Source organism: Meriones unguiculatus, chromosome 12 (assembly GCF_030254825.1).
Source record: "Meriones unguiculatus strain TT.TT164.6M chromosome 12, Bangor_MerUng_6.1, whole genome shotgun sequence".
Lineage (NCBI taxonomy): Eukaryota > Metazoa > Chordata > Mammalia > Rodentia > Muridae > Meriones > Meriones unguiculatus.
The window spans coordinates 98,877,249-98,897,934 of NC_083360.1; the positions used below are offsets into that span (position 1 = coordinate 98,877,249).

At 40.8% G+C, this 20,686-nt stretch overlaps 2 protein-coding genes across 10 annotated transcripts in view; one reads left to right on the top strand and one right to left on the bottom strand.

Annotated features, from left to right (window-relative positions):
* Positions 1–17,020, top strand: part of Ugp2 (UDP-glucose pyrophosphorylase 2) — a 50,118-nt gene extending 33,098 nt beyond the window's left edge. For both annotated transcript variants that reach the window (XM_021654331.2, XM_021654330.2), the window contains exons 4-10: positions 6,653–6,838; positions 7,994–8,127; positions 9,499–9,796; positions 10,747–10,944; positions 11,532–11,774; positions 15,467–15,571; positions 16,581–17,020. In XM_021654331.2, coding sequence (XP_021510006.1) covers positions 6,653–6,838; positions 7,994–8,127; positions 9,499–9,796; positions 10,747–10,944; positions 11,532–11,774; positions 15,467–15,571; positions 16,581–16,688 — 1,272 coding nt within the window. In that variant the 3' untranslated portion in view covers positions 16,689–17,020. The remainder of the gene's footprint in view (positions 1–6,652; positions 6,839–7,993; positions 8,128–9,498; positions 9,797–10,746; positions 10,945–11,531; positions 11,775–15,466; positions 15,572–16,580) is intronic.
* A 533-nt stretch (positions 17,021–17,553) lies between these two features.
* Vps54 (VPS54 subunit of GARP complex) overlaps positions 17,554–20,686 on the bottom strand; it is an 80,127-nt gene continuing 76,994 nt past the window's right edge. For all 8 annotated transcript variants that reach the window (XM_060365196.1, XM_060365194.1, XM_060365195.1 and 5 more), the window contains one exon: positions 17,554–18,929. In XM_060365196.1, coding sequence (XP_060221179.1) covers positions 18,824–18,929 — 106 coding nt within the window. In that variant the 3' untranslated portion in view covers positions 17,554–18,823. The remainder of the gene's footprint in view (positions 18,930–20,686) is intronic.

The window sequence follows — 20,686 nt, forward strand, 5'->3', positions numbered from 1 at the left end:
GTAGAGTTGCTTAGTGCTATAATGGACAAATACATTGTATCAGTTAGGATTTCTCTTGCTGTGAAGAAATGCCATAACCAAAAGCAATTAGGGAGGAAAGGATTGATTTCGCTTACACGTCAGAGTCCATCCTTGAGAAGAGTTGAGGGAGGAATACAAACAGGGCAGGAACCTGGAGGCAGACGCTGATCTAGAGACCGTGCAACAAGCTGTTGAGGCTTGTTGAGCCTGCTTTCTTATAGAGTCCAGGGCAGTCAGCCATGGTGGCACTGGCCCCAGCGGGCCGGACCCTTCTCCACCAACCATCAAGGAAATGTCCTGCAGGCTCACCTGCAGCAGCCCTTGTGAGGCAGGAGGCTTCTGTTTGGTTTGGTTTAGTTTTTGTCTGTTTGTTTGGTTTGTTGTTGTTTTTCAGACAGGGTTTCTCTGTGTAACTGCCTGGCTGTCCTAAAACTCACTCTGTAGACCAGGCTGGCCTCAAACTCTCAGAGATCTGCCTCCTGAGTGCTGGGATTAAAAGTGTGCCACCACTGTCCATCTGCATTTTCTTAACTAAGGCTTGCTTCTCTCAGATGACTCTTGCTTGTGTCAGATTGACATAAAAACTAGCCAGGATGCATGCTAAAATTCTATTAAAAAGAAAAAAAAATCATGGAGAGGTGGAAAGTGGGTTGTAGGGAGGTAAGGAGACCACTTAAGCAACAGCAATATAGGTCAGAGATGGTGAGGCTGAAAGAACTCAGTGAGCAGCTGGCTGTAGTCGTCGATAATGACAGGAGTGATGCAGCTGTGGTTTTATAGCCAACTGTATAGGAAGAAGAGGTCTACTTAGCGTGGGCTCTGTAAGAAGCAAGCCGAGTGAAAAGCAAGAGAAGTATGGTGTTTTAGAAATCAAAACAAAATGGGATTGCAGGATTTAGGTAATAATTAGTTGTGTCAGACACAGCTGACAGTAAATATTTTGGTTTGTTGATAAGACGTAGCAGTTAAGATGTTATTGATGCCATCCATGTTGAGAGCAGACCATGTTGTGATAGAGGAGAAAACCTGACTTCAGAAATGTTAGAGGAAGTAGAAGTGCTTATGGGGACAGACACAGAGGGGGAGGGAGAGGGGGAGAGGAGGAGAGATGGGGAAACTGAATGATGGGTGAAATGGAATCCTGGAGGTGGATAGTGCAGGACATGGCGGCAGGAAGTCAGTGGCTTTTATTTACTCTGTGAACTAGAGTCGAGGTCAGTGGCGTATAAGGGCTTATTGGATACACCAGTGCTTTTAGAATACTTTCTGTGCAATAGAACATCCTAATCTAAAAACTTCTTACACAGTTCATGTTCTCTCAGGCAAACATGCTTTTGTTGATAAGTAAGTAAGTAAGGTAGCTCAAATTGCAATAATCATCCCCTTGTGAACCATAACAGGGTGGGTGGTGTTACCTTGCGTTGGGCATTTGGCACTCACTCTAGAAATGGCACAGGTCTGTTACCCAGAACTAGGTTACACTTTCGCCAGCAGGAACAGTGTGTCCGTGAATGTGCTGAATTTGGCTTTTCTTCTAACTGGAAACCAAGTTGTGAGCAGAGTTGGCAAGATGCAGATCATGGCAGACAGTTTTAAAAAGATCTTTCCATTTGTGCAGAAAAACTAGGTTGACATCCTAGAGGGCAGATGTTCTTAAAATCACTCTATGTGGTAGATTGCCAGCTACGTTCTTTCATTCACCTGCAAGAGGAAACTAGGTGTTTGACCAGTTCTTTTCTTACCAGGAAGAGGAGAATGAGGGTTCTGGCGTTTCTTGAACATTTCCCCCCTAATCTAGAAGCTCATCTTGGGGTTTGCTCCACCTGCTTTGTGGAGTGGCCCCACTGTCTATTCACAACAGTGAAAGCTTTTCTTTTCTGGGGAAAAAAAGAAGCAGATAGGGAATGGAAAAGGAAATAAAGGGAGGAGGACATGACTGCTTCCTACAGTGTGGAGGACATTTGTATTGTAGAGATCAGAGAGAAAGCAGACAGAGGGAAGAGTCCAGGCTAAACATGGCCACCAGACCATGAGAGGAGAGAGGGGGAGAAAGAGGAGCGGCTGAGGCCAAGAGACCAAGAGAGCAGTATAGCCAAAATGGCTGAGTTATGTGGGGATCACACCGGGAGGGGAGGAGATAGCCCAGGCCCTGAGAGGGAGAGGTGTAAGGTAGGGGGTTGGGTGAGAAGTGCTGGGAGGAGCCACCTGTACCGAGTGGGATTTGTCCTGGATTGCTACCTACCATTCCAGCCTTTATTGGTGATAAGGACAAAGTAGTGTCTTCTGTAGCTACTTCTGCAGGCTGAGTAGGACTTGTCCCAAATTCCTTTGAGACCTAACAATTAGGACTGAAAGCTTGAAGCTGGCTCACATCAGTGCCCAGCTCCAGTGACTGACTCACCTGGGTCACAGGCTGAATCTGGCAGCTCACTGTACTTTGTTGTTCCTAACTCTCTCTCAGGGTAGTGTGTGTTTTCCTGAGGAACATGGGAGACTAAGTTCTGTGAAGTTACATATCCTATGCCAAGGAACCATGGCTCTTTCTTTATACTGTTGCTGTCAGTGATACCTACCTGTCTTATGAAAACGGTAAAGATCCTGCTGAGAAATTTAGACTTCGGGGTCTAAAAATGCCTCTGTGAGTGGGTGTGTCCCGTAGAGCCAGCTGCTGCTTAGGAGTTTTCCAGCACTGACGCAGCCACCATCCCAGCCACGGCCTGTTGAACTGAGCTCTGTGGGACTGTTTAGTGGGCTCTTCTGGGGAGGGTGTAGACACACAGAACAGGGCACTTCTGTTGTGTACAGGGTGATTTCTGTGACAGAAATCTGCTCAGTCCTTAATAAATTAATGCTAAAACCTATAGTAAACCTTAGACAAAAATGTCCTGGCTTCTTGGAATCATCTGGTTGCTGGATTCATCTGGTTTTGAGTTTTTGTGTAGTATGTCCTTCCCATACCTCCCGTGCGTGCGTGCGTGCGTGCGTGCGTGCGTGCGTGCGTGCGTGCGTGTGTGCGTGTATATTGGGTTTAGGGAGGGTATGAGTCATGAAGCATAGGTCAGAAAGCTCTGATGGAGGTTTCCAACAACCCAGTAACCTCAAGTACTCTTGGCAATTCCTCCCTACTCATTACTGTGTGCGTTTCTTCTTCCTTGTGCTTTCATACTTCTCCTTATAAACAAGTTTCTCAGGAGCATCTTTCCTTTAAGAGTCATAAGATAGGTAGCTATCACTGTCAGTACCATATAAAGAGCCATGTTTTCTTGATGTTTATAGTGGTAGGGTGTCTCTGTATTAACTTAGGACACAACACTTGACTGGAGTTGGGAATGCTCATGCCCCAGTGTTCATAGCTCTTTAAAATTATATCCGGTTTTCTTAAGGCTTTCTTATATATTTTTGGTTTGATTACCCACCCCCACTTCTCCTTTCTTTGCCCTCCCTCTGCCCATTCTGCCTACCTAAACCTTTGCACCCCTAGTCTCCCTCCTTCAAGCATTCTACTACCCTCTCCTCAGGTGTCCACTTGTTTAGCTTCCACAGATTTGTTCATAGGAAATTGTCTTACAGACATTTCGTTTGTTTGTTTTGCTGTTTCCTTTTCAGACAGGGTTTCATTATGTAGACTAGGCTGTCCTTCAACTTGCAGTCCTCCTACCTGAGTGCTGGATTTTCTTAAGGCTTTTTCATATATTTTCACATATTACGGAAGTGCATCATTGTATCCAACATAGCTTTTTGAAGTTTAATTACTGTAATGTACATAGGTAACGCTGATCTCTAAATATTTTGCTTTACAGACTTTAGATGTATGGATCAGAGATGATTTATCATAAACATCCCTAATTTTGAAGTTTTATTTTCTTTTGGGAAAAATTGTAAGTTAAGGAGATTCATGTTTGGTTTTTAATTCACCGTTATAGAAGGTAACAAATTCTTTTAGCGAACTTTCTTTTAAAAATGGACCTTAAGGGAATTAAATAGCTAACAATTAAATGTAGATTCCAAAGCCCTTTATTTAATAAGAATGTCAGTGTACTAAAGAATTCCTTAGCATATAGAATTAAGATGTGATCCAAATTCTGTTACCCTGTTTGGCATTATTATTTAAACTGAATTTCATTTGCTATCAGCTAAAAATATAAATTATAATTTTTTAAAGATACCTAATTTGTTTATACATTGAATTTTTGTTTTATTGTTGTGCTTCCAAGTTTAATGTAAATATTTGGACACTTTACATAAAATAATTCTATTATTTTTATTTTGAACATTATATTTTGACCGTGATCCGGAGTGTGTGTGTGTTTGTGTGTTGGTGCCCGCGGAGGCCAGGAGAGAGGGTGTTGGATTCCCGGAGATTGTGACCCAGCAGTTGTGCGCCATTGGGCACGGGTGCTGAGACCGAATGCGTGGCCTGGGGAAGAGTGGGAAGTGTTGTTGCCACTCACTGCGCCGTCTCCCCAGCTCCCCGGCGCGGGGTCCTTCACTTTGTTACAGCTGTCTACCTCTTCTGTATCGGAATATTGAATTCTGGAAACAGCCCAGCGTGTGCTCTGTTGATGGTGTGCCTGTTTATAGTGTGATTCTGTTGTGTTTAGAAGTTTAGAGAACAATTAAGTGGTGAAGATAGTGAAACTGCAGTGCGAGCAGAGGTTCCCGTGCTGCCTATTCTGAGGCGTGGAAGAAGAGGGTGGTCAGTGACAGGCACAAGGATGTTCCCACGGTACTGCGTTTGCTTCTCATGTCATCTGTTCGGTTGTGTGTGTGTAGTCTGTGGATTATATATGTATATAAAAATGTTTCATAATTAAAGTGGAATTGGAAAACAAGCCTGTCTCACTGTGTATGGGAAAACTTCTTCTTTGTATTCTATTTTTTAAAAAACATATCCAGAGCAAGAGCATTAATTAAATAAGAATATTTCTGATGTATCAGTCTTATCTAAAATGAATTAACAACTAGATTTTTAATTACATGCTTAGTGTGGGAAGTGAAAGTAACTGCTAAATGGAAATTAATTGGCTTTTAAAAAATAACTGGGAAATAACTAACTTTTTAGAGTAAATATCATGTGCCCAAGAACATCTCCTAAAGAATAATAGACTCCCTGGAACCACTGTGGCAGAGTGGCGTTCTCTTACTCACCAGTTGATTTCAGCAGCTGGGTTAGAAAGGATTATAAAATACAGTTACGTAAGGGGACAAAAAGTTCCATCTCTGTCACCTATTTTTATTTTTTGATGATGACATTTAAATTGGGACTTTTCTTCATTAGAGTGTCTTTACACCTCTTCAATGTTTTATTTTTTAATTTAAAAAAATTTATTTATTTATTTATTTATTTATTTATTTATTGTCACCAGCCTTTCTTTTGTCGCCTGAATGAGAATAGCTACTGAAGCCTATGCGGCAGTTAGGAGGAAAACGGACAGCTCTGCCACAGGGAGAAATAGCTCAGAGAGAGGGATACTGAGCGTCATCAGTAGGAAGCTGTGCAGAGAGCATGTGTGCGCTCGTGCTTGCACCATGTAAGTCTACAGTTAGCAATTAAGAACTAAGCTGCAGACTAAGTATTTTGTAGAAAGATCTGTGAACAAGAATTGTGTACTGAGTTTGTCCATTAAACACACCGAGATGTTGACCTTCAAGGCCTAGACTACAAGAGGTGAGCCCATTAGGTCTGTTCTTTCCCAATCAAAAATGACCGTACATGAGTGCACAGTAACAGACAGCAGGACAAATAACAGCTGATCCTCATAGAGGAACCACTTGAGTGCTTCTGTCTCATACCGTGATGAAACTGAAGAAGCCACTTGAGGACCTGTGCTATTAAAGCAAGCTGACAGACTCACAGATGGATAGAAGAGCATTGTGATCTTTTAAAAGCTGTCATTCTTGCTATAAAATGTAAGATTTGTTACTTTGCTTTGAACAACAGCAAAAACATGGGTCTTTCCTATAAACGGCATTGTTTCTGTGCTTGAAGGACAAATTCGAGACTAAGGCACTCTGCTCACAGAGCTGGGTGCTAGAGAGGAGGTGGGGTGGCTTTCCCCAGCTCCAGCCTCAGCTCTCCCTCCCCATGGCATTTCTGAGAACAAGTATGTTTAATTTTCCAGTACATGTTTTTATAAAGTGACACCCTAGAGTTAAACTTCTCAGGAAGGAACTGTGCTTGTGCATACCTAGAATTGTGACTGAAAGTCTGTGCCACGTTGTTCTGAAGAGTCATCTTACAACTAAATGGAAAAGTACGACAAAAAACATATGTTGGTTTTTGCCTCCTGTAGTAGGAATATATATATTATTCTCCAGAATTGAAGTAGAGTATAATGCACCTGAAATATTTAGACTTGATTTGTGTACTTTATTTGATATTTTGATTAAAATTGAAAGTAGCTTCTGAAGGTAATTCAAGATTGAGACACTCACCCTGGTCAGACCCAAGTCTGACTGATCAATACACTGAGCTGCTTCTCTGTGCAAGGGAAATAGCCCATGTGCACCTGTCGGAGCTTTACACTGAGAGAGCAAAACTTGTTAAGGATCGTGGAAGTAACCTTAGATCGATTTCCTTAACTCCTCATAAAGCTATTTAAATGACACCTAATTTTATACTTTCTTTCAGATTCAACCCTATGAAAAGATAAAGGCCAGAGGCTTGCCTGATAACGTATCTTCTGTATTAAACAAACTGGTGGTGGTGAAACTCAATGGTGGCCTGGGCACCAGCATGGGCTGCAAAGGCCCTAAGAGTCTGATTGGTGTCAGAAACGAGAATACCTTTTTGGATCTCACTGTTCAGCAAATTGAGGTGAGCAGCATTTAACCTTTCTCATGAGAAACTGCAGTGGTTTAGTCTCTGCAGTAATAGAAGAGCTATATTAGTACGTGTAGATGTGAGTTTGATCTAGTTGATGGGATTGCTATTTGGTCTCTTTATTCGTGTGTGTTGGGTGGTGTAAGCACGTATTAAGATCTTCAAAAGCTTGATTTTAAATGGCATTTGTGGTCACTGAAAGCTTTGGGTCTGTTGAGAGTCTCCTGTGATCTGCCCTCTCTACTTTGTTTCTAATGGAAGCTTCATGACACTGGAGTTTTCTGACTTTACGCCCTTTGGGAAGCTGGGGAGAAGTCTCATCCCCCTTCCGGTTGGACGTGGTGGACACTAAGAGCTGTTCTTGGCTCCCTTCTTTGACAGTTATTAATTGTTGACCTCACGAGACAAGGGCCTGTCTTTTTCCACCTCTTTCTGTCTTGTCTGATGTGGTGCTAGCAACTACAGTCTTGACACCAGCAGCAGCAGCAGCAGCAGCAGCAGCAGCTAAGATTCGCCCAGTATTCACTGTGCAGCAGGCATTCTAAGTGGTTTCTCCAGAGGGACTCCTTTATTCCTCTCGGCAACTCACAAGTGCTGTGATCCCCATTCTATGAATGGGCATGGGTTCTAAGCCCACGGCTTCCAGTTAGTTAACAAAGCAGAATCAAAATTCGAACGTAAGATAGTCTGTTCTCTAAGAATCTTTTCTATTATGTTGCTTCTTGGCTCTTTTGAGAGACTGAAAAGACTGAAGTGTGACTGAAGAGTTTGAATTCACCCTTCGAACAGGAATCCATGACTTTGTAGCATTTGTGTGCTAGTCCCACAGAACTTAGATCCACGAGCAAATGCTTAGTCATCACCTGTCTCCCTTCCAGTCAGAACAATGTTGCCTATGCACGCAGTCCAGGGGGAACTGCCCCGAGCCACCAAATATAGGCCTCAGCTGTTTATTGAATGAGTGTATGGTGACTGCTTAGCTGCACACCTGGCTCATACATAAAATGTGTGTATATATGTATATATAAATCCAGAGAGAGCTATAGGTCAGGTTTTAAACATTTTGTTCTTAACCACTGAAGGGAATAGTTTACATTTTAAGTCAGAGAATGTGACTCTGGATGATCTATTTGTCATTCTCCTTTTTAGCATTTAAACAAAACCTATAATACAGATGTTCCTCTTGTTTTAATGAACTCTTTTAACACGGATGAAGATACAAAAAAAATACTTCAGAAGTACAGTCATTGTCGTGTGAAGATCTACACCTTCAATCAAAGCAGGTACCAGAAATAAAAATAATTAGCTGGTGGTGCTGGACTCCTGAGGGTTCTCTTCACTGTTGCAGCACAGTCGTCCCTGCAGTAGGAGGCCAATTCATGCAGGAACTCAACACCGTCAAAGCTAAATATACGCTGAAAGATACGTGATGGTTACAAACGTTGGTTCTAGCATTTCCCTTTTCTCAGAGGATCCACTTCAGGTCTTATCCTATGTCCCAAACATTTAAGGACAGTTTATAAAGCCTTTGCATGTGAAGGTCTTTAGTTAGGTGGACGTCTTCCTGCAAACCACAATCCTGAAAACCTTGCCAATGGGAGGGAGTTTATTCACCCTAAACAGATAGACCCTGAATGGATAGACCTCTGGAAATTTAAGTAAGTTTTGGAGAAAAGGATCTACTTTGAGGGGGGAATAGAGCGAGTAGAAAGAAATTCAGGTGACTTAGGGAACAAGCTTTCTATTTAGGGATAGATAGCAGCCTATGGACACGTTGGAAATGGTATGTCTAAAGATCATTAGTTGGTTGATATTTTTTTCACATCGTCATGTTTGTTTCCTGAGTCCTAGCAGGCTCTGTCTGTCCATGTGCTCTTTCCTGCTTCCCTTTACTGCTTGCCAGTTCTTCCCATGTGCAGATCCTAGTATGTTCAAGGAGGGGAAGCAACCCCGAGTACACTGTTGAAGAAGGGGCAGGCACAGGGACCTTCCCACACTGTTGAAGAAAGGGCAGGCTTCCTCAGCTAGATTCCCAGGCACAGGGACCTTCCCACACTGTTGAAGAAGGGGCAGGCTTCCTCAGCTAGATTCCCAGGCACAGGGACCTTCCTGCAACCAAAGAACTAAAAAGAATCATTTACAGAGTCCTTCCTTTTAGAGACCTGTAAACAAAATAAAAAAAAAACACCTCTTAAAAATATGAATGTCTTCCTTTTCTGTGTGGCCTCAGAAAACTTCCTTGATAACACTCTGGAAAATGGATTTTAAAAATAATAATGACAGACTTTCTTAAAAAGATTCACCTATAAATTACTGTTGACAGTCTTTGAAATAGAGGGATGTTTTATTTAATATTTTAAAGAGTTTGTTTTATTTGTGTTTGTGTGTATCTGTGTATATCTGTGTATCTGTGTGTGGGTATGTGCAGATGAGTGCAGGTGCTAAGGAAAATAGAAGAGGATGTCCCCAAAATGGTTTACAGGAGCTCGTGAGCCATTTGAGATGGGTGCTGGGAACTGAGCAGTTCCGTGCATGTAACCACTGACCCATCTCTCCAGCCCTTATTTAATTTTAATGTATTGTTTTTCTTGAAGGCTTAGGGTACACTACAGAATCCGTATAGTAACTTCCTTGTTTTGTTTTTGTTTTTAAAGGTACCCGAGGATTAATAAAGAATCTTTACTTCCTATAGCAAAGGATGTGTCGTACTCAGGGGAAAACACAGAAGCATGGTACCCGCCAGGGCATGGAGATATCTATGCCAGTTTCTATAACTCTGGCTTACTCGACGCCTTCATAGAAGAAGGCAAAGAGTACATTTTTGTGTCTAACATAGATAACCTGGGTGCCACAGTAGATCTTTATATTCTTAACCATCTAATGAACCCACCCAATGGGAAACGCTGTGAATTTGTCATGGAAGTCACAAATAAAACACGAGCAGACGTAAAGGTAAATACTGAAGAATCAATTTGGGCATTCAAGTATTTACATTTGATAAACTACATAGTTAATTTTTTTTCTAATTTATGTTTCTATTTTATGCACAACGTATTATTTACTTAATATCATTTTAAGAGAGTGTGGTGTTATTCTGTGGGTTACCTTAAGTTTTAAGATAACTGTGTATCATAAACCCAGAATTAATAATAGTATAAATCTATGTCAGTAATTTAAATTGGAAGCCGTTTCATACGCTTTTATGGAACAAATCTGAAATATGTGAAAATACAAAACATTTGTTCACCCCAGTAGTACTCTCCTGGTTTGGTGTTAGGTATTTTACTGTTGCTTCTTTAATGGAAATCTGTTTCTGCAGAATGAGTGTGTCATATGTGTACTTTGTCACCTCACTATCTTTGTCGTTGTTCAGATAGAATGCAGTTGTGTTAGTACAAAGTGTAAACTGAACATGGCATATTTGGTGATAATATTGGCCTTTGATAAGATGGCACATAAGATTTTATTGTTTCTGTAGCCAGTGCATACCAAAACATCCTCTCCTCTGGATGTGCCTCCTCCTCCCATACTGGCTTGGTCTTGTGGTTGCCAGTAAATTTAGCCTCAGTTTACTTCTCATCCACTCATTTGTCTCCCTTCTCCCCTCATCCTAGACCTCATCTAGGTAGGACTAAATTGTGTGGTGATGGGCAGTGGTTTGGGAGTAAATGTTCCTATAGCAGACTTTAGGAGGGGGGACGACTCTGGTACTGCTGGGGCTTTACTTATAGACAGGACAATGAGTGTTTATGACAGAGTAAGAGTCTGAATCATGAATATGTCACTTTGTATAGTAGAAGATTATCTCGTCAGTGTCTTCTATGAAAATCTGGAAGTCATAATCAGTGTGGTAAGGCTGATTGCAAAGATTTGGAAGCACTCATGATTTTCTGCTTTTCTAGGGTGGGACACTCACTCAGTATGAAGGCAAACTGAGACTGGTGGAAATCGCTCAAGTGCCAAAAGCACATGTTGATGAATTCAAGTCTGTGTCAAAATTTAAAATATTTAACACAAACAACCTATGGATTTCTCTTGCAGCAGTTAAAAGACTGCAGGAACAGAATGCCATTGACATGGAAATCATTGTGAATCCAAAGGTAAGTGAGGGTCACGGTCCAGCGGGCTCCCTGGTTTCTAAAAGCAGACCCTACTCCCTAAGTCATAGCTCTTTACCTAGTCAGCTTGCCCTCCAGAGTCTGCACTCATCCAGGTGATGTGTTCCTGGAGGACCTCCTTCAGCTTAGTTACTGCTTTTATATGCTCATATGCCATTTAGTGTAGGCATCTTGCATAAGTTATCCCAACCCTGGCTAGTTAGTGAAAAATGGACATGTTGCTGACTCGAGACTTAAAAAACCAAACCAAAACATACATGTGAGCCAGTAATATTTGATTAATGTCAGTTCTCAGGACTCTCTGAACCCGCTTCCCAAGTACTAACATCACTCATAGAACAAAGCTGAGTAATAGGCGCATAAACCTGTGTTTCCTGGGTCTGTGGTGCTATACATCTGTAATTCCAGTAGTTGGAAGTGTAGGTAGGAGGTGGTTCAAGGTCATCCTCAGTACATAGTGAGTTTGAGGCCAGTGAGTGTGGCCCATAAGATCCTATCTCAAAAGCAAGCCCCAAACCCTGTTTCCCTACTCTTCTTCTACCTCCTTTTTTCTTCTTGCTTTTTTACAGACTTTGGATGGAGGCCTGAATGTCATTCAGTTAGAAACTGCAGTTGGAGCTGCAATTAAAAGTTTCGAGAATTCTTTAGGTATTAATGTTCCACGGAGTCGTTTTCTGCCTGTGAAAACCACATCAGATCTCTTACTTGTGATGTCAAACCTCTACAGCCTTAATGCAGGCTCTTTGACCATGAGTGAAAAGCGGGAGTTCCCTACAGTGCCCTTGGTTAAATTAGGCAGCTCTTTTACCAAGGTAGGTAACTGGAAAGCGACCTGGAGAATTGCTTTCTGCCGCTGACTTTGTATCCCTCCATCTTTTGTATGCTTTAAAGGAATTGATTGTAGTCTCTGTGGTTGCTCTGGAGAGTTAGGAAAGAATGCTTTAATTTGGTCACATTTTATCTTGTCTTTTCCAAGACTGTTTTCCTGAGTTAGAAAAGGTTAATTCTGGTTTAATAAATACTTACTGTGCTTTGACAATTTTATAGTTGCAAACATTGTTTCTTGATTATGTCTCCTACTCTCCAACTCCCTCCGGAACCAACACATCATATCAGCCTTTCTCCTTCATGTTTGTTTGTTTGTTTTTAATAACCAAGTGAAATCAGTGCTGTTAGAATGCTGATTGTGCTGGCTTGATCTTATACAAATAACCCTAGTTGTGGCGAGATCATGAATTCAGTGATCGTGCCATTTCCAGAAGACAGTATTTCACAGCACTGAGCCCCTTCCTCCAGCTCGTACATTCTTTCCACCCACTCTTCTGTAATGTTCCCTGATTCTTGAGATTGGGATTGATGGAGATGTTCCATTTGGGTCTGAGAACTCAACAGTCACTTATTCTCCGCAGTTAGACCGGTTAGGAGTCTGCAGTGACTGTTGACCACTGGCAAGACAGTATGTAGTCAGGGCTGAGGGCAGTAGTAAGCTGTTAGAAACGTAAGTATTTAGCAGGCATTTTAAGAACATAACCTTTTAGCAACAACAGTGGTGGGTTCCCTCCCTCCTAGGACTTATGACCGCCTAAGCCATGGGCTTTTGACCAGCTCTACAGTACGAGGATGGCCTTCCTTCTGTGGAACAGGCCTCCAATATGAAAGCAGTTGTAACCCAACTGTCATCTTTTGGTACGTTTGTATTGTGGCACAGAGTCTGCCACTGCACAAGACCATTGATAGCTTTTCTTCCCCTATGGCCTACAAAGCAGCATTTTCTGTGAAAGCTATTCAGCACATGGGGAAGTTTTTGGGTCAGTTCCAGCTTGTTTGTCTATCCTACAACCAAAATGTATTGGCTTTGGCAAAGCATTGGACCCTTTAGTTCTGGTGAGCAACCAGGAGCAACAGCATAGCCTTTGTTCTCTTGCTGGACTGAGACCTCCTTGACCAGGAACTTGTAAAGGCTTTCCTATGCCTGGCACTAAGATTTTGACTTAATAACCAGTATCTTCTGGGGAAAGCGTTGTCCGTCCATGCAGGGTACTGGTCAAAGTAATGGGTTTTTTCATAAAGCATTTTCATTTATGCTTAGTTTTGGTTGACTCACCCTGCCCTTCCTCTCTTCTGTCCCCATTTCTGCTTAAACCTTAAACTTAACAGTATTCCCTCACCTACTCTTATATTGATGTTCCCTTGCTTCTTAAGGCCTCTTCTCCCCTCGCTCCTTCTGGGGCCCTTCTAATTTCAGGGGCTCCATAGATACTCCAAGTTAAGTGGGTAATTCGAAACTGGGCACGTATGACACATTTTTGTCTGAGCTTGGCTTACCGTACTGCATATTATGTTTCCCAATTCCATCCATTTTTCCTGCGCTTTTACCAGTTTTAAAGTCTACTTTGTCAGATAGTACAACAGTAACGCTTGCTTGTTTTTGCAGGACCATATGCTTAAAATACTTTTCCCATCCTCAAGTAGTGTCTTTCGTGGTGACATATGAGGTTTGTTTATAACCTCTGTTCTTTGGTTGTGTGTTTCCTGTTGGTAGTGAAAAGGTGGCTCTTACTTTTTGACTCATTGTACTAGCCCGTTTTTTGGTTGGGGAATTGGGACCATTAATATTATGTATTGATCCATGCCATTTGTTAAGGGGTTTTAATATTTTTTCCTTTTTTAGTATTATTGTAGTGTGGTTTGTTTCCTGTGACCTTCCTTTGGGTGGATTCCTTCAAGTATCTTCTATAGAAGATACTTGGTTTTATAAATTACAAATTTCTTTATTTTTATCAAGGAAAGTTTTGTCTTTTCTTCAATTACACTACCTGCAGTATTCTTGGTTGGCAATTACTATCTCTCAGAACTTGAAAGCATTATTCCAAGCCATTCTGGCTTTAACATTTCTTTAATAAGCTACTGTTACATCTGATGGGCCTACTTTTATATGTGTCTCTTTCTTGCTACTTTTAATATACTTGCTCAGTGCATATAGTGTTTTAATTATGACAAGGAGAGGTTATTTTCTAGTCTTGGAATCCTAAATGCCTCCTCCATCAGGATTCTAAGTCTTCTGTTGTTATTATTTTGAAATGTTTTTGACATGATCTCACTCACTATGTAGCCCTGGTTGTCCTGGAACTTTGTGTAGACCAGGCTGGCCTTTAACTCACAAGAGTTTTGCCTGCCTCTGCCTCTCAGGTGCTGGGATTAAAGGCATGTGCCATCATGCCCAGACCAAAAAAGTGTCTTCTGTGTCTTGAGAATAATCTTCTCCTTCTATGCCCATAACATAGAGACTTGGTTTCTTCAAAGTTTTTCAGGCATCTTGGAATTCCACTGGTCCTTTGTAATTTCTGTCCTTTTTAGGTTGTCCAGTTCCTCCCCTTTGCCTTCGAGATCAGTTACTTTCCTCTCCTTGATCCATTGTTAAGATGCTCCACAGAGGTTTTTAACTTACTGTGTTTTATGTGTTTATCCAACATTTAAGATTAGTGTTTCAGTATTTGTTGAACTCTTTCTTATCATCTACCACCTTCCTTATTTTGTTTAGCTGTTGGTCTTTGAACATACAGATTGTTTTGAATTACCTGTTTGGGATTACGTCTCATTTGGAAGAGTGATATTATCTAGGTTTTTTCATGTTTTCATGCATTGGGATTTGGACATCTGGTGTTATTTCTTTGCTTTCTTTCGTCAGCTGTATTTTTTCAGTTGAAGCACTTGCAGTGTTCAAGTGGGACTTGTTTGTGGTAATGCCAAGAGTGTAGCTGAGAAAATAATTCTTCAGCCTAGGAGTGCTGTAAGCTCTGTATTATTCCCCAAGTAAGGTTTCGACTAGGGGAGACACAGGTGTTTGGCTACAATTCTGTGACCGAGGCAATTTACAGAAGAATATGAGTTTATTCTGTCATGACTGGAAAAGCATGGCAGCAGAAACAGGAAGCTGATATACTCTCACAAGCAGAGAATGCAAACTGGAAATAGGACAAGGTTTTATGCTCCAGAACCTTATCCCTGTAACATACTTCTTCCATCAAGACTATTCCTCATAAACCTAACGGTGACACCAGCCCAGGGGGGTATTCAAATACTGGAGAACATAGGGGGCAATTCTAGGAGAGAAAACTGAGCTACCATGAGAGTCCACAGATTTAGAGATTCTTAAAGCTGTGGAGGGTTAGAAGTAAAGAAAGGTGGACAGTGAGGATAAGAGAGAAAGAAAAGAGTAAGGGAGAGTGTATGAGATGAGAGTACAGACTGTGAAATAAAGATTGCCTATGGTAATTAGACAAGAGAAATGGAAACTTGATTCTGAACTGTGGCTGAGTGATGCATGAGCAGATGCAAAGTAGTTATGAGGTATGTATGCGGGAGCAGAGGCAAACTGGAGAGACAAGAGAAATCCCTTTTGGCACAATTGTACTCAAAGGTGAGGTCCTTGGATCTGCATCCCTTGGGTTCTAGTGCTTTCATGTGCTAGCATCTGAAAGACTATTTATGCTTCTACTTGAAGGTTCAAGATTACCTAAGAAGGTTTGAAAGTATACCTGATATGCTGGAATTGGACCACCTCACTGTTTCAGGAGATGTAACATTTGGAAAAAATGTTTCGTTAAAGGTATGATGAAAGTCATGTTTATTATGGCTTTATAAAATAGGCCTCGCTTTCTAGTCCTGAATTTACATTCACTAAGGAGTAATTAGTCTGAGCAGACAATAACTCACTGAAAGTAGAAAAACAACTTCGGGTAGCACATGATCTGTTCCTCTTGAGAAATATGGAGGGTGGCTAATAACAAAGCTAAACTGGAGATACACTTGCCTTTTCCTAATACTGATCTTTCAGGTGTTCCTTTTCATTAAGACCATTTGCTTAAATGGTGTTAGAACAAGATATACATGACCATAACTTCACTGTGTACACTGCTCAATCTAAAATGTCACTAAGATGTAAATGTTGCCAGTAACTTCTTCAAAAACAAAAAAGGCAGGAGTAGGGGCTGAGGAGATACAAACCTGTAGAACCCAGCTAAGAAAACGTGGTGGTACATAATCTGTCGTACCTGCACTGCAGAAGCAGATGGGCAGGTCCCTGGAGCTTGCTGGCCAGCTTTTCTGCTGCCTCGCCATGGTGCTGTCCGCCCAATGAGCTCCAGCAAAATGGGAAAGAGATCCTTTCTCAAAAAGGGGACATGTAGTCTGGCGCAGTGGCCCGCACCTATAATCCCAGGACTCTGGGAGGCAGGGAGAGACAAGTGTGTGACACATTGAGGGACAACACGTGAGGTCTCCACAGCCAGACACACAACAAAACCAACCCTGTATGTACTGAAAGCCAGCCACCCTTACTTCCCCTCAAGACCGAAGGTGGGCCGTTTGCCGCGGCCTGCATCTGCTTCCCATTTCTGCTGCCACCTCTATGGAGACAGGAGTCTAGGAACACCACTAGGATTGTGATAAAAGGACATCATTTTCCTTAGTTATTGACCTCATGTTTAATTTACTTATAGTTACAGCAGCTACATTGTAAAAGGAGTTAAACATGAGCTTAATTTTAAGATAACCAGTTGTATGTTTAAGATGCAGTTTTAAGTACAATCTTGATTTTTTTTTTTTTCTTCACTTAGGGAACAGTTATCATTATTGCAAATCATGGTGACAGAATTGACATCCCCCCTGGAGCAGTGTTAGAGAACAAGATTGTATCTGGAAATCTTCGCATCCTGGACCACTGAAATAAGCGCTGCCAGATATAGGCTAAAAGAGTTTCTTACAATAAAATGTACTCTTAAGATTATAAAATAAGCAGGTACTTTATTTACTGTGCTGTATTCTGCAGTGTTGATTTTTAGTTTTCTGCAACGAGCTTTTAGTCTAAGGAAAGCATAGATGAAGCAATACTTTCCTTGTTTGATGAAGAGCCTAGATAGTAGTTCCTCTTAAAGTGCAATATTATTTAATCTTAGGTGGTCCAGCTCTGCAGTCTTTAACAGAAGCTTCAGTGATGGCCACTTTGAATTGCCTTTGAGTGATTTAAAAAATAATAATAATAAAAATCCACGTGTTACCTGTGCTGTTTAATGCTCACTCTGTGAAACTGCAGAAGACAGTGTACTCTTGGCTCCAGTGCAGACTGGAAGGTTGGTTCTTGCCGTTTTATCACTAGCCAGGCTGGTTTTCTTGTTTTTCACTTCTAAGACTCTTAAACACACCGTTATTGACATGGGAATGGAACTTGAAGGTATTTCAGTGTTCTTCATCTGGTTCTAAAACTGGGACGCCCACCATGCTGATGAAACAGCCCCCCCTCCCCCACAGCTTAAGGGGTGGGGCAGGCAAAAGTAGAGCATGTCTTTCACATCCTTGTACCCTAAAGCTATGCTGGGGGATAGCCTCATTACACGTTCCCTTTCATTAAAGCCTCAGTTCTTAACACTTGCTATCATTCAGAACTATGATTACCTTTACAGTCAGGTCTCCTGATAGGTACCTTTCTCTAAGCAAGTAATGTTTCCAGTTCTTCCATATTGGTTTGGAAAAGGCTATGTTTAAAGTATACTGCATTCTATACCATTGAAAAAAGTTGCCTTTTAAGTCTGATGATTTTTTACATCTTTATTTTTGACAGTTTAAGAACCAATGACATACCTCTGTAATGATAAAAAAAAAATTCTCTTGAGAAAACAAAACAAACAAAAAAAAACCCTCCACAAAGTAAGATTATTTCATTGTACATTATCACCATAAGATTAGGCACTCTGACAGAGTTAGGCAAGATTCTTGGTGTGAGACACAGGCACTTTCATTTGTATAGTGCTGCCAATTCTGATTTTGAAGGTAGGTATTATAAAAGTCTTCGGATCGCTTACTCGTCGACCTTGTATTTCTGGCCCCAACACAGCAGCCTGTATTTTAAAAGTTCTGTTTATCCCTGGTCTTTACTTACATACATATCAAAAGTAACTTAAAATTAATTAAGAATCCAAGAGGGCCATATTTCATGTTCTCTAAATGTTAAAATGAGAATTCATAAGTAGGCATATTATGAATATGTATTCTTGCCTCTCCTAGAAATAAAAAAAGCAAAAAAACAGAATGCAATCCCAAGCCCTTCATAGGTACTTTCATAAATACTACTATTAAATCATAGTTTTGTGTATATCACTTCTGGAAAGTAGTTAAATTAGTAGTTGCATAAGTAAATGCAAATATTCTTTATTCCTTATAATCAGTCTTCCATGTATTTATCAGTTTGCGGCTTTACCCAGTGACATAACAGTGGTAGTGGAAAAGTTAAATATGCAACACACAAAAACCTGAAACTTGACATTAGTCACTAAAACAAAAACTGAATTCCTAAATCCAAGCAATCAAAAGAGGTTTATTTTTTATAAAGATCTGTAAAAAAATAATTTTCAAACAGCTTTACTTTCATAGAGAAAACGTTCTACAGAGGTTGACTAAGAATTTCATGTCTTCAATTGTACCATCATTAATAAGGTGGGCCACCATATGAATCTCCTTGCACTGGAAGAAATGCAGAGCATTTTAATATAAAGTATGCAGAGCATTCTAGGCAACTACAGCTGTGTTACAGCTATGTGTTCTTTTGGATTTGGTCCAAAGAAACCTGAGTCTGTTTCCAGAGAGAATGAAAACTGTTATAGACACCTGATCAGTTACTCCTTACTGAAGGACGCATTCCTTGTGGATCCCACTGAATCCAGTCCCAACACTGATCCTTCTTTTCCCTTCCCCCGCCTCAGTTCACTTTGGGTCCCAGGTTCAGTTCTCAAAACACCAGGCATCCAGATTTTCTTCAGAAACACATCCTGTAGTCAGACAAACTACCCGGGTTTCCAATCTGTCATCACCTCTTCTGTTCCCAGATCTCCGCCATATTTAGATCCAGATCTTTAAGGCCTTTTAAGGCTTGAAGATTTCCAGTGTAAAAAGCTACATCTGCTGTGACCAACCTAAACAGTAGGAAGAAAGGTGTTTTTAAATTTAACACTTTCTATTCAGATAATTAGAGGAGCAACATTCTGATGCTTTGTCTAGCTGCTAGAATATTTTTAAATTCAGAATTGATAGGGATAAAAACATTGACACTTAGCAGATTCCTACTCTCAACCATTTTATACTGATTTGATCAATGCCTTTTGTAGTCTGATAACATCACATTTATTTTTAAAAAGCATGAACCAAAAGAAAAGAGTGAGTTAAACTGAAAGATTTCAACTGGTTTCACTAAAACTTGTACATGTGACTACAATAGGGAAACTCAAAGAAAGCCTAGGTTTCCTGGAAGTCCCCAGAAATGAAATGAAAGCTGGGGTTTGTAGGCAGGCACTACAGAATATCAAACTCGATACTGAGGGCTGGGTTTGGGAGTACAGCTCAGTGGTAGAGTACTTGCTTAGCGTGAATAAGGCTGTGGATTCCATCTCCAGCGACACACACACACTATAAGGATCCGGTTAATAAAAGACTCACTTTTGTGTGCCAACTTGTCAGATTTATACCTACACCTGAAAGAGCACTTCTTTAGACCCCGAACCAAGCAGGAGCTTCTTAGCCTGTAACTCTAGCAGAAACTGAAGTCTAACTTTTGTTTTCCTTTAAGTGCTGATTTGCTCATAGTATTTTATTCACCTTCCTCCCCCATGTCCAATTCAGGTATATTTTAGGGTTCAGAAAAGTTTGGAAAACAAATTGTCAGCGCATTAAAAACACAAACAGCCAGAGTGTGTAGTACACTGAGGGAGGTGGGTGACGGGGACTAGGCCTGGTGAATAGTAGGCGATCACCATCACCGAGCTATCTCCTCAGCCCAAGTGGAAGAAGAACTAATCTTAGCATTAATGTCAACAGAGCAAGGATTTTTCTCCATGCACAAAAATAACTCAGAGAAACACCGAAGAACTTTTATGCAAAGTTTTCTGTAGTATCGTTTAGGTGATATGGATAACAGTTTATTTGGAAAAAAACCCTGCACTTTATAAATGGAAAATATAATTATGCCTGACTCTCAAGTTTTTAGTAGCTTAACAACAGATTGGGACCTTACGAGTGAAGTAGCAGCATGTCTGAAATACTCGGCTCTCATCACAGGAACACATGAAGAGCCGTATGTGGTCCCTTGCAGCACCCTGGCCTGCTGGGAGGGCCAACAACTGCTGGGAGAGTTTGTGAAACTCATACCCTCTCCAAGAAGCCAAGGAGAGTAACTTCTTACAGATCATTCGGGCTAGGAATGTTTAAAAGAATCTTATCTATTCCGGCCATTAATTTTGAACAGTGATTTAAATGAACTGCTAAGTAAGCAATGTCTTTAAACCACTCACAATCCAAATTTGGATAAAAATTAATCACCTAAAGGTCATAATTTCCTGATTTATATAATGCTTGACCAGCCAAATTTGTTAATGACTTCACAGCAAGAGAATGGATCGTGAACAATATTTAGCTAGCAGCTGGGTGTGAATCTACATGGTTTCATTGAGAATATGCCATTTTTCTAGTTGGAATTCTGAGTGACTACATTAACTTTATACAAGGGAAATCAAGACCCAGTGTAACTAAGCAGAGGTCTAATCTTGTAACTGTTCGATGTAGCTAAATGAATGAGTTTAACTATAAGGAACAGCAGGAAGCCAAACTTCATTCCTGCTTAGAATTCAAAGGAGCCCTTTCTCTGATCATTTCATTACTGCTTCTAAATTGACTCTGA